This window comes from Bipolaris maydis (genome assembly GCF_028858645.1).
Source record: "Bipolaris maydis strain C4 unplaced genomic scaffold PSV08scaffold_9, whole genome shotgun sequence".
Lineage (NCBI taxonomy): Eukaryota > Fungi > Ascomycota > Dothideomycetes > Pleosporales > Pleosporaceae > Bipolaris > Bipolaris maydis.
Window position 1 is genome coordinate 250,556 of NW_027093865.1, and position 21,188 is coordinate 271,743.

The 21,188-nt window shown below is 51.6% G+C and overlaps 7 protein-coding genes across 7 annotated transcripts; 5 read left to right on the forward strand and 2 right to left on the reverse strand.

The window, feature by feature from the left end:
* The first annotated feature begins 3 nt into the window (after nucleotides 1–3).
* PSV08DRAFT_204420 (uncharacterized protein) lies at nucleotides 4–2,547 on the forward strand. Its single transcript, XM_066092043.1, has 3 exons — nucleotides 4–404; nucleotides 455–818; nucleotides 849–2,547. Exons 1-3 carry the CDS (start codon nucleotides 251–253, stop codon nucleotides 2,284–2,286), a joined length of 1,956 nt encoding a protein of 651 aa, XP_065948870.1. The 5' UTR covers nucleotides 4–250; the 3' UTR covers nucleotides 2,287–2,547.
* On the reverse strand, nucleotides 2,518–3,913 carry PSV08DRAFT_402663 (uncharacterized protein; the record flags this gene model as incomplete). Its single annotated transcript, XM_066093644.1, has 3 exons — nucleotides 3,739–3,913; nucleotides 2,621–3,688; nucleotides 2,518–2,567 (listed from the first exon to the last, which is right to left on the reverse strand). The coding sequence occupies exons 1-3, from the start codon at nucleotides 3,803–3,805 to the stop codon at nucleotides 2,518–2,520; spliced, it is 1,185 nt and encodes a 394-aa protein (XP_065948871.1). The 5' UTR covers nucleotides 3,806–3,913.
* Nucleotides 3,914–4,964: 1,051 nt separating this feature from the next.
* On the forward strand, nucleotides 4,965–6,290 carry PSV08DRAFT_46660 (uncharacterized protein). Its single transcript, XM_014228116.2, has 3 exons — nucleotides 4,965–5,169; nucleotides 5,226–5,797; nucleotides 5,846–6,290. The coding sequence occupies exons 1-3, from the start codon at nucleotides 5,047–5,049 to the stop codon at nucleotides 6,039–6,041; spliced, it is 891 nt and encodes a 296-aa protein (XP_014083591.1). The 5' UTR covers nucleotides 4,965–5,046; the 3' UTR covers nucleotides 6,042–6,290.
* A 3,350-nt stretch (nucleotides 6,291–9,640) lies between these two features.
* PSV08DRAFT_371909 (histidyl-tRNA synthetase) lies at nucleotides 9,641–13,205 on the forward strand (the record flags this gene model as incomplete). Its single annotated transcript, XM_014228118.2, has 5 exons — nucleotides 9,641–9,978; nucleotides 10,056–11,255; nucleotides 11,548–11,732; nucleotides 11,818–12,356; nucleotides 12,405–13,205. 5 exons carry the CDS (start codon nucleotides 9,641–9,643, stop codon nucleotides 13,203–13,205), a joined length of 3,063 nt encoding a protein of 1,020 aa, XP_014083593.2.
* Nucleotides 13,206–13,590: 385 nt separating this feature from the next.
* PSV08DRAFT_306821 (uncharacterized protein) lies at nucleotides 13,591–14,450 on the reverse strand. The gene is made up of 4 exons (XM_014228119.2): nucleotides 14,255–14,450; nucleotides 14,131–14,182; nucleotides 13,876–14,060; nucleotides 13,591–13,821 (listed from the first exon to the last, which is right to left on the reverse strand). Exons 1-4 carry the CDS (start codon nucleotides 14,414–14,416, stop codon nucleotides 13,777–13,779), a joined length of 444 nt encoding a protein of 147 aa, XP_014083594.1. The 5' UTR covers nucleotides 14,417–14,450; the 3' UTR covers nucleotides 13,591–13,776.
* A 374-nt stretch (nucleotides 14,451–14,824) lies between these two features.
* On the forward strand, nucleotides 14,825–16,962 carry PSV08DRAFT_225157 (DHHC palmitoyltransferase-domain-containing protein; the record flags this gene model as incomplete). Its single annotated transcript, XM_014228120.1, has 3 exons — nucleotides 14,825–15,777; nucleotides 15,831–15,939; nucleotides 15,993–16,962. 3 exons carry the CDS (start codon nucleotides 14,825–14,827, stop codon nucleotides 16,782–16,784), a joined length of 1,854 nt encoding a protein of 617 aa, XP_014083595.1. The 3' UTR covers nucleotides 16,785–16,962.
* A 382-nt stretch (nucleotides 16,963–17,344) lies between these two features.
* PSV08DRAFT_225159 (uncharacterized protein) lies at nucleotides 17,345–20,334 on the forward strand (the record flags this gene model as incomplete). The annotated part of the gene is made up of 5 exons (XM_066092195.1): nucleotides 17,345–17,580; nucleotides 17,623–18,411; nucleotides 18,458–18,824; nucleotides 18,873–19,072; nucleotides 19,126–20,334. 5 exons carry the CDS (start codon nucleotides 17,345–17,347, stop codon nucleotides 19,943–19,945), a joined length of 2,412 nt encoding a protein of 803 aa, XP_065948872.1. The 3' UTR covers nucleotides 19,946–20,334.
* Nucleotides 20,335–21,188: the final 854 nt, after the last annotated feature.

Below are 21,188 nucleotides of genomic sequence, written 5' to 3' on the forward strand. Positions count from 1 at the left end.
ATCACAGGACAGACACTTGGTGCAACTTACTAATCCCTAAAAACTACTGCAAGTTCAGGTTTCTCCTTTCCTGGATAGATTTGCATCTTCCAGGCCAGTCCGCAGCATTACCGCACCAGAACAAACTCTTCAATCGCACCCACTCTTTGTCGCACTATACAAAGCGGCGCATTCTTATGCCCAGGAGCTTGGGAACATAGAGACACTATCCCAGAAACTTGGAAATCTTAGTCTCATCTGTGGAGTCAGCATGTTCACTGAAAACGATGTGAAGAGCATTTTTTCCCTCTTTCCCCCGCAGACTAGCGCAGAATTTATACCACAATTTGCCCTAGCCTCCAGTGGTAATGGTTTCGTTACACTCCAGTTTGCTCAGGCACAGTTTCGAAGTCGTGTAACAAGAGGTGAATTTTCAAATCTTCATTAAGAAAAATTTCACTGACTGTGTTTGCAGAGACGGAACGAATTTCAATATCTGAATTGGCTAGCGATCTTGACATAAGCACGATACTTGTACACCAACTTGCGCGGAGCCATCCAAAACTATGTCTGCTAAGTGCAGACCAAGAAAATATTATTCCCATCGACGAGAGAGATGCGCTAGAGCAAAAACTTGCCGACTTGCTCTCCTCCGGAGTGCACTCCAAGACTGATTTTGCTTCTCAACATGACATATGGCCCCAGAGTCTTGACGCCTTACTTGCAGATCAAACTCACGATATTGTAGACATAAATGGTTTTGTATGTACAGGAGCTTACGAGAGCGAGATTTCCAGCAACATTACCAGTAGAGTCAAGCAGGCACTCGATCAACCACAGTAAGTACAGATTTCATCGCCAAAAACTAGGCTGTTGACACTTCAAAGAACCATAACCATCTTGCCCGAAGATCTACATGGCAGTCCACCAGCATGGTTCATATTCCGGACTTTAGAAAAGGCACTGGATTCTGAAAGTCTCACATCCCAAGTTACTATTGAGCAAGACCCCAACCGGGTAATTTGCACACCCAAGAAACTTGTAGAATCAAAACGCAACGCAACAGTCGAGGAATTGAAGAGCGGTACACTGGAGTACTTGGATCTAAGACAGTTTGCTGCAGACTACTCAGAACTAATCCCAACATTCGAAGACGCGGTATCTTACTTCCAGAACATTGAAGAAGTAGATGTACTGGACTCTTTTGCTGTGTCAAAGCGATGGATAGCACGACTTGAGCAAGATTCCGTACGGATACTGGTGCAAGAAGGGTCTACATTAGATGTTACACAACTAATTGGCCCGGGTCTGCCTGCAACCATCATGGATCCGATAGTCGCTAAAGTCAAGGATTCGGTGGTCGATGCATTCTCCCAAAGACCACAAGAAGAAAGAATTGTCCGCGTCGGCCACTTGATTCTGACTGGAGCCCGACGAACCTGCGCACTGGACGAACTATCCAGCTACGCAAAAGCAGACGTAGAGTCGCAATGGCAACTTCTCCACGCTGACCCCACAAGAACCGACGACATAAAATTCAGCCGCGACAGAATCCGAGCCTCGATACCCAAACTATGTCTCGTCCAGCGCTTCCTAGCGGACGAAAAGCCCGTGGAGAAACTCCTCGAAGAAACCTTCCTCCAGACCCTCGCATCCCTGGAGACACCAAACGAAGCAGACTTTGCAACCTACTGGACCGACCGCATCCTCGCGCGCTTCCAAGTCTACAAGACAGGTCTCTCGCACGTCGCCGATCAAAAACTACACGACCAACTCGCAGACTTACTCGCCAGCTACGCGCACAAAGACCTCATCCCGGACACGATTGCCAAAGCACGGGCACAGGGACTCGTGCTAAGTCGCAAGACGCGCAAGAACATAGCGCGATTATCGAGCATTCTGGATACGGCAAAGACAATGGACATCTCCGCCATCACGTCTGCGCTGGACAAGTTTGCAAAGAAACAAGGCATTTCCGCGCCAGCGCCGGCGAGTCTGGAAAACGCGAAGCAGAGTATGGTAGACGACATGTTAAGGCGGTTGCAGAAGCAAAAGGCGTCGGATGGACCAGTGCTGTTTTTGATGCTGGTGATTGTGCTGTTTGCGCGACACTACAATGGCGTTGTTTATGCTACGGGGAAGTTTGCGCCGAAGCTATTGAAGCTGTTGAAGGGGAAGATGGGCGAGGAGCAGTATGAGCAGGTGGAGAAGTGGAAGGAGGCCGCTAAGGCGAGCAGTTTGAGTGCTGAGGATCAGGCGGAGATGGTGAAGATGGCGAAGACAAAGGATGTCATTGTTGAAGGATGATTTTTTTCCCCTCAAAACTTAGGCAATGAGTCACTGAGGGTGGAGAACAGGAACAAAAAGTAAATGGATAGTAATATTACGATTCATTCAAGCTATTTATACAGCTGGTTTTAAGGCAATATAGGGGGTATTCGTGAAAGTCATGTCATGAAACCATGTCCAGAGGTGACCCGTCGCTCAGTGGGACCTCTTGTCTACAATATTACATGTACACAGGAGACGAGACTGCATCTAATCCATTATTCCCGCCTTGCCGTCAAAGTCGGCATCCTTCTTGGGGTCTAGCAGACGTTAGTGTATGCATGTCTTGAATGCAATGCCAGAAACTACTTACTCAGCTTGTCCATCATGGATGGCTTGCCGTGGACATCAGTGGTACCGTGGGTGCCGTGGGTGCCAGTGGTACCAGTGGTGCCGGTGGTGCTGTGAAGGCCATTGCTACCGTGAGTACCAGTGGTGTGGTGGCCGTTCTGGAGAGAGGAGTGAGGCTCGGCCTGGGAGTAGGGCTCTACAAGGGCCTTGGGCAGATCACCAGTCTCATTTTCACGGTGAGCCAAGTTGCCAGTGCCGGTGGTGGTTCCATGGGCGGCGCTTCCCTTGTTGCCAGCAGGGCCAACACGGTCGGAGTCGACCCTGGGGTCAAGCTTGTTGGCAACATGCGAGCTGTGAGGACCAGTAGGGTCGTTGTGGCTGGATGTTCCGTGGGTGGCGGTTGTGTGGCTGCCACTTCCTAGGTTGCCAGCAGTGCCGACACGGTCGGAGTCGACCCTGGGATCGGCCTTGTTGGCCATGCGGGAGTCGTGGGGACCGGTAGGGTCGCTGTAGCCGGATGAGCCATGAGTGCCAGTGACTCCGTGAGTGCCAGTGGTTCCATGGCTGCCAGTGACTCCATGGCTGCCAGTTCCCATGTTGCCAGCAGTGCCAACACGGTCAGAGTCGACCCTGGGGTCGGCCTTGTTGGCCATGTGAGAGTCGTGGGGACCGGTAGGGTCGCTGTATCCAGTTGATCCATGAGTGCCAGTGACTCCGTGAGTGCCGTGGGTGTTGGATCCCATGTTACCAGCGGTACCGATGCGGTCGGAGTCGACCCTTGGGTCAGCCTTGTTGGCCATGCGGGAGTCGTGAGGACCGGTAGGGTCACTGTAGCCTGTTGTACCGTGGGTGCCAGTGGTTCCGTGGGTGCCAGTGACTCCATGGCTGCCAGTTCCCATGTTGCCAGCAGTACCAACGCGGTCAGAGTCTACCCTAGGGTCGGCCTTGTTGGCCATGTGAGAGTCGTGAGGGCCAGTGGGGTCACTGTAGCCTGTTGTACCATGGGTGCCAGTGTGGCTTGTGGAGGTGTTGTGCACAGTAGGGTCAGCAGTGTTGGCTGCATGTGAGCTGTGAGGGCCGGTGGGGTCGTCTGGGAGATGTTATTAAAAGAAGATAGGAGTGAATGCTGAAGTTGCTTACCATGAGTCTTGTCCTTGTGCATGACATTGTCGACCTTGGCCTTGACTTTCTCCATCATTCCTGTCATGATTGCGGTTCTGTATGTGATCTGAGGGTGATGTAAATGTAGTAGGTGGTTTAAAGTATGAATTAGGTTGTAGCTGGCTGTTGTTGTGAGATGTTTGTGTTTGTGTTGATGATGATGATGGAAAGCAAGGGGAGTGATGCCCTCTTATATGTATGTGATGAAGGAGCAAGAACCCCCAAGGCCTTCCCATACGTCATGTCTATGTCTGTGATACAAACAAACGGCAAGCAAGAACACATGTCCAGGAGGCGATGGGCAGTGGAGCAATCAGCCACAGCAAACTGTGGATGCCCACGTCAAAGTGTCTCGAGCGGCGCAAGAAACCTGGCTGGGGGTCAAGGAAACCTGGTCGAGCGGGTCTCCAAGTGGCATTGATCTGGTGATGTTCCCCTCGTTTGTCTAATTTACGGCTGCCGTGCCACGCCTCGCGCAGCCACAGGAGGTTGGCTAATGGCTCCCGCGACTGGACCCTCCAGGGAAGGTTTTACACTGGCCTGGCCCGTTTGATCATAGCGGGACTTAGCATGCGGCCTGGGCTGCGTCATTGTTCGAATTCGATGCATGGAAATGTGGGGTAGGGCAAAGCTTAGCCATAACTGCATTCCCGCTTTCATCTAATGTTGCATCAGTTCCCTGGTACGCAGCTAGGCATACACCGCCACAGCTGCGCGTAAACAGGGCACGAGAAGCAGAGTGGGTACCGCGCCCACGGTCTAGACGCCGCCGCATCGACATGTATACCGCATTGTCTTGCACGCCCAATGTCTTGACAGCACGTTTTTCTGGTTTCCCATCCGTATGAGCATCACGGACCACGCGGGCGCGACAGCCATGAGCCCGGCACAAGGGACACTGCTGGGGGCTCCCTGCCACACGTAAAAGCTGGGGGTGAATGACGTACCCTGCAATGTCGCCATCTTACTGCTGCTCTCCCGCCGCGACGAATCCGCCCCCCAATGATATCAATTAAGTGGGACTTGCAACGCGTCGCACAAATTCATAGCAAAGACATGTGTCTGTCCATCCGTTTCCGTTGGACACGGTCGCTGGCAAAACTTCCCGCCTTGTTGGAACGGAAGCTTGGGCCAAGCATCGACGTGATAATGACGTTGTTCCACCTACACCAAAACCGTCCCCCACCACGCCCATGGCTGGACAACGCGACTTGATGTCCATCACGACGCAATTTGCCTTGCAGAATCCCTCGTCCCTCCAATCGCCCCGATTTCCCCCCCGCAGCCATGTCCGAGTCCAGATTGAGAGTCCCAGACAAAGTCAAGGAAGTCGCAAAAGAGGACTTTGACCAGTACAAGCAGCTGGCGTCAGACGCTGTCCGATCGGCCGCTTATCTCTATCCTTTCAAGGTCCGTATCCGGAACTCGGAACACGAAAGCACTTGTCAAGATTAACACCAAGTCAGGGCATCGCCTACTTCTTCACACATCGAGCGCTATGGAAACCTCTAGCTGCAAAGCTCCTCCCAACCGTCTCGCTCGGTCTGGGTGTCACTGTGATGATGTTTGCTGTCACCTATGTTCCACAGGCTGCACTTCTCACCCTATTCAACGGTCCTCTCGCCATTGTCACCACTGTTCTGCTTGTTCTCAGCGAGTCGTCCACCATATTCTCTGTCTTGAGCAAGAACTTTCTCATTGATGATGCCTTGATTGACACCTTCGATGGCACAATGGTCTGCCGAAACCAAACTGCACTTGTATCAAACGAGCGCCAGGTCAAGTCAGGAAGTGATCCCATTGGAAAGCTGGGCAAGCTGGTCAGCAAGCCATTTGCAAGGTTCACGCCCAAGGCCATCATTCGCTACTTCATGTACCTGCCTCTCAACTTCATCCCCGTTGTTGGTACATTGATCTTTGTCATGCTTCAAGGACGCAAGTTTGGTCCAACCGCACATGCCAGGTACTTCCAGCTCAAGCAGATGAAGAAGCAGGAGAAGGAGCGATTCATTGAGGAGCGCAAGGCTGCATACACCAGGTGAGTAGACCAACACAATTCGATAACGATTCAACTAACTTCTTCAAGCTTCGGCGTTCCTGCTGTCCTTCTCGAGCTCGTACCCGTTGTCGGCATCTTCTTCTGCTTTACCAACACTGTCGGTGCTGCCCTCTGGGCTGCTGATATGGAACAGGGAGTACACCCCAGTGGAAGCAGTCAGGGAAGCACCACCGCTCCCAAGCTACGTCAGCAGGCTGAGATTGCAAGGGAAAGGGAGTTGTGAGAGACAAACTATGTCGCAGTAGTGTACTGGTAATGATGATTATGATGATCAACGGCGTTCGGAGGTTATGTGCGCCATGGATCTGATGGCCACTGCCAGTACCCTTAATGGCCTCTGTAGGCGCAACGGACCTTGTGGGCTGGTTATGAATATATACAAAGGGGAAAATACGGTTTAGCGGAGCCCAGCATGTCTGGCGCTGTAGGTAGGATGCCAACATAATTATTAATGTAATCAAATACGACAACACCAACGGCTGGCTTATCACTGTGTCTTGTTCCATCAAATCGCATCACCTGCTTGTAAGTTTGAATCACGAAATCCCATTATAGATTGATATTTCTTAAAGATACTTATGTACGGAAAAAAGCTATAAAGAAGTGCCTGTAAGAAAGGGGAGAGGTTTTGCAATAACTGCGGTTTCTAACCACAACGCCACCAAAATCGCCACAGAGGTTCTGTCGAATACTTGCTACATCTCTTCTCAATGCGCATCATGTGCTTCTCCTTCTGTTCACCAGAGAGACGAAGAATCTTCTCTGCTTTCTCTATTTATATTTCTTCAGTCTTTCGAGCCCAAGCTCCAGTCCTATATATCTTTCTGACATTCTTTCTGGGCATATTCCCAAAGGAGATGGCCCCTATTGCCATTTCATACACACGCATACACCGCGAAACACATTTCCAATTGGTAAAACACTCCTTTATATAGATAGTTCTTGAGAGATCCTGGCACACGAGCATCTGCTATTTCGATTGTATGTCCTTGCTGAATATACATGGAGCGCCACTTTTCCCAAACCAAATAGAATTACTCCCACTCGACATGAGTAGCCCTTGAATTTGCTCGAGTCCAGTTTGGAAATCGCCCGATTATTGGGAGCCGCGCCCGCGCGTGACCATTGGCAAGAAAGCTGACAGGTTGCCTCATCCGTGAAACCCCAGATCGGTCGACGTGGTGGTGGAATGGATGGATGGCCTCTTTCTGGTCACCCTGCGTCTTGTCAACGGCGAAGACCTCGATATGGCTTAGCTGTGCGCTGAGACGATACACATCACTGCCCCTATCTTGCTGTAGACACCAGTCGATGAAGCTGTATAATGCATATCGATACGTGGCTACTTGTGCCGTGTACGCAGAGATGATGGCTACGTCTGAGCCGGAAAAACCAGCCTTGACGACATAAGGGATAAAATCCCAGATTGTACTTGGGTTTTGTAGCGGTTCTATATACCAAGAGTGTCACCGAAGCCGTGCTTTTTTTTGCCATCGATAACGGGACGTTAAACGGTTGTTAATGTCTTCCTTTTGCGATTTGCAATGATGTTTATCGTGAACGTATGTGTCTCTTGACTAGATTGCCGGCATTACCTGTTAATGGGAACGCCGGTAAATAGTCATGGATACTGTGGTTTCACCTCTTCATCTATTGGTGTCATCTGTAGATGAAGAGAAGTATATATGTCGCGGTGGAGCCTGTACTGGTCGCTGAGGCCTGAGCCGAAATGGGAAAAGGTGAAGGTGAAGGAGCTGGAACTGAACATTATTATATACGGGCCGATACTGAGCTACCTTGATACAACGGAGCTGGAGTATTTTATATCTGATATGAGTAGATAAAGGCTGAGCTCGAGTAAACCTCAAGCTTGACAGACAATTCATCCTTTTGTCCACTGAAGTAACTTTATCTAAGCTTGACTTCCCCTCCATAATATAGTATATCGTTGTATACTTTAGCCCTGATGTTGGACCTCATACCCTCTCCCAGCAGCAGCTCTATCATCCGAGAGATCACGCTCTCCTCAAAGTGTTGCGACCGTCGTTCCCAATGTAGATATATATGCGGATGCCCAGCGAAATCCTACCTGGTTTCCAGTCTTGTGAAATCCGACGTGAATTCTGCCTTCTCGGGGTGACTACAAGTCCGTAATGTCGTAGCGACTTACGACAACTAAATAGCGAACTGAGAATGGGCGGCTGGAGGAAAAGACTTCGTAAAAGCTAGTATCCTTGGCTCCACCGATATTGATTTGTGTGAGTGCCGCGATACTATTTCTGTTGACATATGCGATGATGTTGTCAAGTCCGAAGGTAATAATCGTTTACCTATGGAGTGGTGGTGGGGTGCAGAGAAAGTTGTAGAGGCAGAGCTCAATGCTTTATATACACCGAGGGAATACTGAGGAAGACGTGCACGTGAAGACATTTGCGTCATCAGATCACTACAAACATAAATGAAGCATTTCCTGTAGGCTCCCGTGACCGGCCCTTTGCCACCTGACACCAAATTTCGCCATTTTCGTCTTTCACTCTCATGTCGTCGCGCTTATCATGATAGTGTTTGCACCTAGAGTAGGGACTAGTATAGTGCACAATACAACGATCTGCATTTATGTATGTGCTATCAATATTATACTGCCTTTCTGGCATTCAGATAGACTCAAATTGGTCTAGGAGAGTTATGGGCTCTTCTTCTGGATTAGTTAATAATACCGAAAAGCAGTGGAATTAGAGCGAAATAGGTTCTAGGCAGAAACACCTTTCCGTTTCTCCAAACACAAAAATTGTACCTGTCTGATTATAGCGCAATACGCTCTTTTGCATCTGCGGTACTTTTTATTATCTCCAGCTACCCACTTAGTTTATGAGTCGGCCGACTCTGAGATACACGCGGAGTCGCCTATCTTGACGTCCAGAACGCCCGTACTAGCATCCAAAGTGTTCTGTTCACAGCACCAATCTCTCTACCTCTTAGCAGTCAAGGCACTCGTAATTTCGCCGTAGCTCCCTGCATTTATAGCAACAATCCCTCAGAAATGGATATTCGAGAAGATCGCGCTTCAGTAGATGTATTCGTAAAATTGAGCGAAAACTAATCCCGCGTTCACAACCTCGCATACCTGCGCACTGTGCACGAAAATATGTGCTAGTCCTGCAAAGACATTACCCAGCTTTTTTGAAATTGACATGTTCAACATCTCTATACGGTGTGCCGAAGGGCGTTAGGAATGTCGTTTTTCCTCCGTGCGGCAGTGCCAACCCTTTGGCTTATCGATAGCATCACGTGAGCTCTCTTGGATTTTGACTGTCTGCAACAGATCATTTTACTCGAAGATCAAACTAAATCATTTTTATTTTTCTGACACATACGGCCATAGGATCTTTAGTCAGCAAGAAAACCCGTCCGATCTTTCATATTTAAGCTAGATACCGGCGGACTAGTAGTCAGGTGGGTGACCACTGGCGAATCCCCGCTGTCGTATGTTTTTGCAATTATTTTTTGCTCGCTGAGACGTCACGTGTGCAAGGCTTGACATTACAGCATAACTCTTGTGCACATGTGCGTAATATCCTGGGAAATAACAATAACTAACATTCAGGTCGGAACAGGTAAATAATATACTTGTGTTGAACAAATCATATGATAACACTAGGTCCTTTGATGGGACACAGTAGAAGATAGCCTGCTCCGTATCACTTCATCATCCACAGACGAAGAAGGCGGAAAATGACGCTAGACCAGCTTGGTCCACCTCCGTCCCTAACTCCGCATTCACATTTACTGAATGCCTAGGTATTGCACTTCTTCACCACTAACATGGCAACATCTGGCGTGAATTTGGCTGTGACCAAAGACGGAGAGTCTTACAACAAGTTATCGCGACCCGACGGTTACCTCCTACCGACACAGCCTCCTCCGCCATTCACGTCTGCTCTAGTAACTCCCGGCAGCAAGAGAAAGCACGAGCAGGAAAACGCGTCGGAAACAAAGCGCGCAAAAACTGATCGTAACAATTCGCGCACCAAGGGGAAATCACGCGCCAATGAACAGTTCCGGGAGCCAGGCGTACGATCAGTGCTCCCAGGGCTTGAGGGAGAGGAGCATTTGACAGACGAGTCAATAGATGAGGCAGTGGCATACCTTCAAAGTGTCAGGTAATTATCTCAGGTTGCGAAATTTTGCGCACATGCTCTACGAGAAACAGGGAGCTATTGCTTACATCTTGAACCAGGTCTGAAGCTTCAGCAATACCTACCCTCCTCGTCGCCCCGGCCGACGTGCACAGCACTAGCAGTGATCATGGCAACGACAATCGCAATTCGAATAAACCGACCGTAGGCACACAGCGTACTGTATACAACGATGGTACCTGGGTTGCTCTAGAAAGCGAGAGTGAGGGTGCATCAGAGTACTGGGACGGGGACGTAGACGATCTCGACCCGCAGGAGAGCTGTCAATGGGCGCTCATTCAGCGATTCTGCACTCTCCGCAACAGACTCTCTTCAATCCGGGAACGTAAGCCATCTTCGGGGAAAACACCAGGTTCCCGAAAAACAAAACGCAGCGACCAGTCTGGAAAGCACTACTGGGCGGAAGCCATTAGTCGTGACTATCCTACACTAGAGGAAGTCACTCAAATGGACGAATCGACTTTATATGTGGCTCTGCATGGCTGTGCATTCGCACTGGATCGATCTACTGAGGTATCACGTCAGAAGAGCTGCTGGATATGGACACTACTAGCCTTAACGGGCGACTTTGGGACTTTGGATCATGAGAGAATCGGCAAGATTCGGGATCTGGGTCTTGCTGCTAGCCGTCTGGTGAAAAGACTCTCTAGCAGAAGTCTAGAGGAGCAATGTGCTCCAGAGGGCGAAGCAAGAGACAACGAGTCTGATGATGAACCCGGTGACGATTCAAGTTCTGCACTTGTGAAAGAACATGGCGACTCGATAGCCAACGCGGACAACGGTCTAGAAAGCGGTGAGGTCATGGATGACAATGCGGGCGATTCTGGTGCAGAAATGGCCATCTCAGAAGAGGAAGAAGAGTCGTCAGATGCAGCCGAAGATGGAGACCTCGAGAAAGCCAGAGCACGTCTTCTCGCCCAACTTGGAGATCGTTTAGTGCAGCCAGCAGTCCCACCATCAGACGCACCAGTCGAGCCATCTGCAGCATCAGGTATCAAGCTGCTTTCCCGAGCAGAGGCTGAGAGACAACGACAGGAGATGCGCAACAACAAGCGTCAAAAAGAGAATGTCACACGTGCATCAGCCTCTACATCTCATGCTACACAGACCACGCGTGCAGGGCTGCAGAGCACGCCTTTAACCGAGAGTGATGTAGAAACACAGGCGGCAATCGACATGATTCTGACGATTGTGGCCGAGTGTTATGGACAGAGGGATTTGCTCAAGTTTCGAAAGGCATGGTGAACGTATGAAGCGTGTTTAGATACCCCCTACAGCGATCATAAAATTTAATACATAGACTTCAGTTTGCATACAATCAAATCATACAAGCATGCAGGTATCTCAACAGAGCAGTGACGTAAACAAGCACGGACCAATCTACGTGCAGACCCGAATCTTTTCCAAACGGCGGCGGCCGCTTTGCTCTTTGGCGAATTGAGTCACTTTTTTTTATTTCCAGTCCATGCCGCGCATTTCACCCCACTTTGCCTGCCCCGCGCTCATACTACGACAAGACGCCCTGCGATATAGTACTGCTACTTTTGCCTCGCGCAAATTCACACAAACAACCGCTTTCCACCGCGTACGCCTTTCTGCAACCCCCACCCCCCACCGTAGGCTCTCCACACAAACTTGGTCGCTGAGTGACGACGAAATGGGCAAGGAAGATAAGGGCAAGAACTTTACTCTCAAGGTGCCAAAGGGCACGCGGGATTGTAAGTAGTCGTCGTCTTCTTCTTCTTCTCTTCTCTTTTTGGAGGGGTACCTGTCCTCAATGCCCTATACTTACAACCACCCCAGGGACCGGCGAAGATGCCGCACTCCGCGATCGCCTTTTCCAGACGGTAACCGATGTCTTCAAGCGCCACGGCGCCACGACACTCGACACGCCCGTGTTCGAGCTCAAGGAGATTCTGAGCGGCAAATACGGCGAAGACTCAAAACTCATATATGACCTGCAAGACCAGGGCGGCGAGCTTTGCTCGCTACGCTACGACTTGACCGTCCCACTTGCCCGGTGGCTCGCAATGAACCCCAGTGTGCAGAGCTTCAAGCGGTACCAGATTGCCAAGGTTTATCGGCGCGATCAACCCGCCATGACAAAGGGTCGCATGCGCGAGTTTTACCAGTGCGATTTCGATATTGCGGGGTCGTACGATGCTATGATTCCCGATGCGGAAGTGCTGAAGATTGCAACTGATGTTTTTGATGCGCTTGAGTGGGAGTCATATACTATTAAGATCAACCACAGAAAGATTCTTGATGGTATCTTCAAGGCGGCGGGCGTGAAGGAGGAGTTGATTCGTCCAATTAGCTCGGCAGTGGACAAGCTGGACAAGGTAAGGAGAATGTCTGAGGTTTTATCGGAGGTCGCTGACACGTTACAGATGCCGTGGGAAGAGGTGAAGAAGGAGATGGAGACCAAAGGCCTTGCCACAGAAGTCGCAGACAAGATTGGTGAATGGGTACAACGCAAGGGCGGCGACGACATCATTGAGTATCTCAAGAGCAACGAAGAACTTTCCAAGTCGGAAGACGTACAAAAAGGTGTTGAAGAGATGGAACTGCTATTCGCATACCTGGATGCTTTTGGTGCGCGCAAGAGGATATCATTTGACCTCTCGCTTGCGCGAGGTCTCGACTACTACACTGGCCTGATTTACGAGGTTGTCACAGAAGGCTCAGCCCCAACCGGAAAAGGAAAGCAACAAGAGGTTGGCGTGGGAAGCGTGGCTGCAGGTGGCCGTTATGATCAGTTGGTGGGCATGTTCAGTGGCAAGCCTATTCCTTGTGTCGGCATCTCCTTTGGTATCGACCGCATCATCAGCATCATGAAGGCACGCGGCCAATCGACACAGCGCGCCAAGGATGTGGATGCGTTTGTCATGGCATTTGGCGGCAAGGGTTTCAACGGCATGCTCAAGGAGCGCATGCAAGTCGCACAAGAGCTGTGGGCTGCAGGCATCAAGGCCGAGTTTTCGTACAAGCTTAAGCCCAAGGTTCAGCAACAGTTCAAGCAAGCCGAGGTCGCAGGCGTGCCGCTTACAGTCATTCTGGGAGAGGATGAGCTCAAGGATGGCAAAGTCAAGATCAAGGTTATGGGAATCAAGGACGAGAACAATCCGGAAAAGGATGGGTTGCTGGTCGACCGGAGTAACATGGTGGAGGAGATCCGAAAGAGACTGTGAGGCGCAACTGGAGCCCATGCAAAGAATAAGGACACCCGGTATGACGGCGCGCGCGAAAAGATACCCATAGACTCCTTTTCATTCGTCTCATGTCCCGGTGGACGCAAGGAAATGGAGGAAAAGAGGAGGACAACTGTTATGAAAAGCAGGATCATGGAATAGAAGAAATGATTTACGACCACAAAAGCGCATCCATGGTTTAGACGATTCGTTTCGCATGGGATGAGATGGAAGGTGAGGAATGGTGTTTGTTGTCTGTTCGAGCGAGGAAAAAACTCTGGGAGCGACAGGAAAAAAAGACAAAGGAGAAGAAGGACTTTAGTCAGCGACTGGAATCAATTCAGGGCACGCGTAAGCCAATTGGGTATCTGTGACACCGTGTAGTGTGTGCAACGATTAGTTTGTAGAAAACAGGGCTGTGATGGAGATATTCCAATATTCTATGCCGAGCCACCCCCTTGCAGTCCTATGTACACAGACGCATGATGAAGATGGCGGAAATGCGCAGCTCGCCCGTGAGCGGCGTTTTTTTCTCGGCTCCAAGCGAGCGTCTCGGAACTTGCTGCAATTTTTAGTAGCCGTCCTTGCCCCACTTGTTGTAGGTGTCGTGGAGTTCCTGCACAGTCAGCACAAACAATTCAGAGCAATTGGCCAGCAATTGGATGCATACCTTGGGGAGGGTGACGTTGGGGATGACGACAACGTTGAGGGCCGAAGGAGCGTCCTTCTTAACGCTGGTGTCGCCGCCAGGGTGGTACTGGTAAGGGCTGTGGCTGATATCGTCACGGTTCCAGGGCTCACTGCCGGAAGCCTTGGCAACCGTTCGCTCAGAAGAAGCGCTGGTGGGGGAGCGGGCTGCGGGGAGAGATGTAAGTAGCTGTGCAGAGGGTATGGTGTGGGTGCACCGTGTGGGCATGCCGCTTACAGAAATGCCATCCCGCAAGACCAAAGATGCCGCTCATGATGGCCAGGAGCACCTACAGTCCAATCAGCTATCGCTCTGCTTGCACCGCAGACAAACACGGCGGGCGGGCGGGTGCATGGCGTACGTAGAGCTCGGGATCACGCTTTGCGCCCGTCTTGAGGGCGTCTTTGCTGCGCTGCCTCTCGCCCTCTGCGGCGGCGCTGGTGGCCCAGCGGCGGAGGGCGGGGGCCGGGCGAAGGAGACGCGGGGCGGCGCGGAAGGAGGAGCGGGCGATGATGGAGGACATGGTGGGTTCCAATGGAGTCGTGGTGGTGCTGGTGGTGCTGGCGGTGGGTGCAGAGAGCAGCAGTGGTTCGATGTTGAATCTCGCAGCGATGCCAAGCGTCGCGGCTGCGTCACCGAGGGCACCATGCCGCTTGCAGCCTGGGGGCGCTCGGGGGCGCGGCGACGTCCACGACGAAGTTTATGCGCCCCTTTCGCCGCTCATCACACGTCTTTGTCCATCCAGCTTCCCTCAGGCCCCGGCGCCGCCGCCGCTGCTCCGCTCCGCTCCCTCTGTCTCGCCTTGCCCACTCGCTCCTGCCTCACTCGCAGTCGCTCCTTCCCTCCCCCAGATCCCCCGGCCGCGCCTTCCCGCCATCCATGTTGTCATGCTGCTAGCAGCGAGAAGAGCGGCGCCACCGACATCAACACCATGGCCATGACCCCGACCGAGCAAAAGCGCTCTTCGACCGGCAGCCGCGTGCTGGGCATGACGGGCCCTGCCGGCGAGCCGGGCCTGCCACCATCGCGCCCCTCGTCCATCACCACCGCGCACTCGGGCAGCCAGAACCGATGGTCGCAGGCCAGCCCGGCGCGACGAGGCGGCGGCATCAGCGTCTCGGGCAGCCTGAACCACCAGAGCCGTCCCACGACCGCGGCCAGCAGAACCCATGTCCCCCTCGCTGCCCACGGCTTCTTTCGCCCCATGAGCTCCCAGCGCCTGCAGCAGCAGCGCAACCAGCGCCCCACGTCGCTGCTCGGCCACAGCTCTCTGTACTCAGAGACGGCGCTGGAGCCAAACTCCAATCCCTACCGCTCCAGCACCGGCTCCACCCAGACCAACCGCGGCGTCATGACGCTGGGCCTCCACCACGAAGAGGATCTGCAGCCTCCACCCTCGCGCGGCACCGACATCACCGACAGGGACATGCCCGACCGCACCACGGCCAACTCGACCCCCACCGGCGCAGAAACTGTGCGCAGCCATGGCGAGAGCATCACGCCTCTGCAGCGTCCTCGACCCCAGCACCTCAACCTGGCCAACGTCCACAGCCACGACGCTGGCAAGAACCCTCCTGCTCCCAGCAAGTCTCCGCGCTCCTTTCGTTCTAGCTTCATGATTTCCAGTCGCGAGGGCCGCTCAAACCAAATACGCCCCCATCAAGGCCACGAGAAACTCACGTCTGCCGAGCCGTCTCCTCGACTGGCGCGCAAGGAGGCCACCAAAGAGGCAGTCAAGAGGGAGCTGGGTAAAAATTACCAGTACTTTTCCGGAAACACGGCTTTCTGCTGGGGCGGTCGGCTGCAGAACACGCGCGACAGGCCTGTCAACGTGGCGACAGCCATACTTATAATTCTGCCAGCTTGCCTTTTCTTCGGTTTCTCGTACGTCCAATTCCCTTGCCAACTGCTTTCGTTTCCGCTAACGTGTACAATAGCGCGCCTTGGCTCTGGCTTAATGTTTCTCCTGCGATACCCATTCTCTTTGCGTACTTGCTTCTCGTTTCCGTGTCTTCTTTCTTACATGCATCTGCTTCAGATCCCGGAGTATGTACCACAGTCCTTTTTTTTGGCGTCCAGTGTCGCTAACACCCCGCTAGATACTTCCGCGGAATCTTCATCCTTTTCCCCCGCCTAATCCTAATGACGACCCACTGAGCCTCGGTCCCCCGACAACCGAATGGACAATGGTAGTATCCGCGACTGGTGTTAACGCCGCCATGGAGGTGCCGACCAAATACTGCAAAAGTTGCAACATCTGGCGCCCTCCACGTGCTCACCATTGTCGCGTATGCGACAATTGCATTGAGACCCAAGATCACCATTGCGTCTGGCTCAACAATTGCGTCGGTCGCCGCAACTATCGTTACTTCTTCGTCTTCGTTTGCGCCACTACTCTGTTGGCAATCTTTCTTCTCGCTGCCAGCCTGACGCACCTTTTGGTCTGGCGAACTCGAGCTGGTGTTTCCTTTGGCGCTGCCATAAACGAGTGGCGTGTACCCTTTGCCATGTGTATATATGGACTCCTCGGCTGGATGTACCCTTTCAGTCTTGGTGCATATCACCTTTTCCTAGTTGGGAGGGGTGAGACAACGCGTGAATACCTAAATTCCCATAAGTTTCTTAAGAAGGATCGACACAGGCCTTTTACTCAGGGCTCGGTTCTGAGAAACTGGTTAGCGGTACTGCAACGTCCACGCCCACCAACATATCTCCATTTCAAGAGGAGTTATGAACAAGGTGATCAGCGATTTGGGCCTCGCAGAGATAAGCGAACAGCCCCGTTGGCGCCAGAGCAGCAAGGAGGAGGTGTGGAAATGCAAGACGTTCGTGCTTCAGAGGTCTTTCAGGGCCCAGTGGGTCGAAATACTGTGGAAGTTGGTGCTGCTTAGATACACGGAGATCAGCTTCTGATTTGTTTTACTATGATTAAAATAGCGGTATTGAGCTATTATGCTTACACATCCCTCGTCCATGAGAACACTAGTCACTATGTATACGAGATATGAGCGTGAAGTCATGTATAACTATTCAAACCGTTGTAACATGCTTGCTGTGTACACTGAAACCCGAATAATTGAACCATTCCCGGTGCCAGATTAGTCGGATTGCGAGAGGGGTGGGTGGTGCTCGTAACACTGGGATGGATAAGGAACAGCCTAATTGGCCGAATGACTAGCTACATATGTTTACCTCCTCAATCCTCCGACCGTCAATCCTCACCTCTGGAACGCTGCACCTCCCGATGCATGCACAGTACTTCTTGTGAACCTATCTGACCGCTTGTGAATAGTTCTACTGTCGTTGTCCGCTTACTGCGCGTGAACCGTGGCAGTGTTGTTTGGTAAGTGCCATTGACCCGGCCAGACCGTCGACCTCCTCAGCGCGTCAGTGCCTCGCCCCTCAAAGACGACGACCGCGACGCGCGTTGCAATCCTCCTCACCAACCAACATGGCTGAGCGCGACCTTTCGCCCACGTCGACATCTTCGACACGGTCCAACATTACCGTGCGGACAGACAAGCAGGCCGATGATCGCGCTATGTCTAGCGCGTCGCCCTCCATCTCCACGCCCCCCACGAGCCTCGGCGACGAAGCCAGCGTCCTTTCCGAGATGCCCAAGATCGAACAAGTCGTTGAAAGTTTTGAGGAGGCCACCGTGGTAGAAGTGGCATGCGACGCCGCCCCGTCAGCCGAAACCCCGACTCCTGAGCAAGCCAGCAGCGAGAGCCGCCGGCCCGCAAGGAGTTCGCGCAAATCCGTTACAACATACAATGTCCAGATTCTTGCCGGAACTGCCATCCATACTCCGACAAAGTACCTCGAGAAGCATCACAAAAATGTTGTTCACGGCTCATTGGAGGCCATTATAAAGAACGAGGCGCCACCAGCAAAGAGGAAATACCAAAAGCGGAAGTCTGTAGCGGCAGATGGCAGCGACCAAGCCGAAGAGCAGCTGGCTTCCGAATCCACTCAGGCAGCCCGGCGTCGCACTTCCTCGCGAGCCACGGATCTTCGCAAGGAGGTGCTCCGCAACATGTCAGGAGTTGGAGAGGCAGTGTCAAACACCCTTTCAGGAGGGAAGGCGCTACTTCAGGGAGGTCTCCGGCGCAGCGCATCCGCACCTCAGCTGAAATCATCCAAGTCAAAATCAGCCACAACTTCCCTCAAGCGCTCACGTGCTGCAGTCGAGGAGAGCGACAGCCTCCCAGACAGCGAGCCCCAAGAGATTGCGAAGCCAAAAACCAAGGTCTGGCTAAAGCAAGGTCTGTACGTGGGCCAGGATCGTGATTTTGACCCTCGTCTTTCAGAAAGCCAAAATCGCGCAAAGAAGCGGGCCAAGAAGTCCAAGGAGACCAAAGGAACCAACGCTCTACCCCTCCCGGTTTTTGCTACCGATCGCCTTTTGAACGAAGACCCAAAACATGTATTTCGTGATTTCAAACTTCCATTTGATACTTACCATCCTCTGCCTAGAAAAATCAAGGTGGATGGATGGGTCAAGTTGAACAAAAGTAGGTTTGCCGGAAATAGCCAGGTGACGAGGCTAACATTACCCAGACAGATTCATTGGCGACGCATCCGCCCTCTGGAAGCGGGACAAGCAAGACACTTCACAGTGCTATTGTGATGTGGACGACGGCTGTGGGGAGTCGTGTCACAATCGCATCATGGCCTACGAATGCGATAGTACGAACTGCCCACTTACCAAAGAGCAATGTAACAATCGACCTTTCGCAGAGCTGAAAAAGCGTGCAAAGGGTAACCGCTACGACTACGGTGTGGAGGTTCTGAATACCGAAGATCGCGGCTTCGGTGTGCGCGCTATGCGAACTTTTGAGCCGCATCAAATTATTGTCGAATATGCCGGAGAAATCATCACACAGTCGGAGTGCGAGCGACGCATGAAGCAGGTGTACAAGAAAGACAAGGTGAGATTTCATCATTTTAGCCTAATTGGTTACACTAACATGTGATAGTGCTACTATCTGATGAGCTTTGATAACAAGATGATCATTGATGCGACTCGTGGAACTATTGCCCGCTTTGTTAACCACTCGTGCGAGCCCAACTGCGAGATGATCAAGTGGACTGTTGGGGGTGAGCCCCGGATGGCTTTGTTCGCTGGGTCCCGAGGAATCATGACCGGTGAAGAATTGACGTATGATTACAATTTTGAGTAAGTTTTGTTCTCAGTTACTTCACGGTGAGAGACGATTCTAATTTAGACAGCCCATTTTCCCAAAAAAACATCCAAGAGTGTCGATGTGGAACCGAGTCTTGCCGCGGTGTGCTTGGCCCTAAACCTAAGAAACCCGTCGAGGAAAAGTCTCTCACTTCAGCGCTGATCGCTGGCACGAAGCGCAAGCTTCAGGATCTACTCGGCTCAAAAAGAGGTGGCTCCGAAAGCTCTCAGAATTCGCCGAAGAAGCGGAAGCTTCTTGCTGGGAAAATTGGTTCTATCAAAGCAAGAAACAAGTTGATTGCATCGCAGACGGCCCGCGAGCAAGCTGAGCAAGAAGCGAGTGAGCATTCTCGGCAGACTGCATCTCGCGAAAACCGTGCTCTTAAGAGGTCGGCGCCAGCGACGACAGGTCGACAGGCTCGAGCAGCCAAGTCAAGTACTACTCGACCCACTGCTGTCAAGCTTACACGCCACACAACGGTTACCTTTCAGCGTAAGGTTTCGCGACCGGGCGCGCTCAAATCCGTAAAGAAGTTTTCCCGAACAGAATCCGGTGCACGCCAAGCCGAATCGAAGCCTAAAGGCAGCAAAGGAGTCCGATCCGCCCAGCGACCTAGTACTCCCGATCGAGAGACGAGCGACAGCGCATCAGAATCCGAAGACGACCATATGTCTGTAAACATTACGCCAGCCTCTTTGCGCAGCGCGACTAGAAAATCCGCGCAATCCAGCCCCGTTGTACGTGGACGCCCCGATGCCGAAGTGCAAGCAAGTGGGATTTCTCGAAAATCTAACAAAGCTAGTTTACACAGTCCGGCAAAGCTGCAGTCCGCGCAGAATAAAGCCTACGGTGCAAGGGGAAGGTAGGTCAGTCGACTCGGTAGTTTATAGACGATGAATTACTCTTAGTATACGGTGTAAAATGGTTGGTTTCGGCTCTTTCTTCTTTTCATGTTCTTCTTAGGGCTACGCCTATGGAAGAAGGGTAATACAGTTTTCCTTTCTCGTCGGTTGGTTTTCTTCTTATAGCACGTACAGGGTGGTATTGAGAGAAAGAAGTATACGGGGTCTATAACGAGGTATCATGCTTCCATCTTTGTTTCTGGCGAGAAAAGAAGGGCAGTTGGGACGGGAGAATGGTGTGTTCTTGTTAGCGAGTATGATCTTTTTGTATGCATCGTTCATCTTTCTTGTTCAACAATGAAATATGTAGTTATTGGCTGAATGCCCCTACCATATTAGTGTGTGTTTGCTTCAACGCGGATTCATTTTGCTGCCCCGATTGTGACGGGTGAAGGCATTTTCGGATTGAAAGGTGCATTATCAATGTTGCATTTTCTTTGATACAATGTCAAACTGCGTGATTGTTTCGTTGCCTAGTCTGGAATGTGCCATAGTCTTCATGTTTTTTTTTTCAAAGAAAGGCAAATGCGGCAAGATTGTCAGGTCGTCTTGTGATCCTGAAGTTTGCATTTACTGGCGTGCAGCATCCCAGGTTGTCAAATCCATAGTGTACCGTGATTGGGGTGTCAGAGCTAGTTTGCAGAAATGTCACCTTGGGTTCGCCATCTTTATAAAGAATGCAGCCTAGGAGCATCTATCATCTGTTTCTAAACATGACACCAAATTTCGTACATATCCATTCACATCACGTGCACAGGAATTGGATAGTCTACATGAAATTTTAGGTTGTTTTGAAGCCAGGATGGCTGTTTATTGACATGTGAAGTATCACACGTAAGCAGGCAGTGCCCTCGACCGTTACAAAATATAGAATAGGCATTGATTGGTGGACTCATTCATGTAGTGCAACGTCATTGCAAGACCTCGTGAGGAGCGTTTTTTGCTCGAAGCAGTTGTCTACACCGCGGCACCACTTTGGGCCTAGCGCGCCAGCAACCTCGAGCTTGCATACTAGGGTATGTAGTCAAGGCCGTCGACGTGCATTTGTCGCGACTTTCTCCTTCTCTTTCACTTTTTCCTTCCCTCACTATTTGTAGAGTGCTTCAAGAGCACTGCTACACCGCCAAATACTCTCTGCCACGTCCCTCTGCGCCCTTCTGCGCGCACACGAAGTCTCCCGCTATGGGCTCCGCCGTCGCCGTCACTG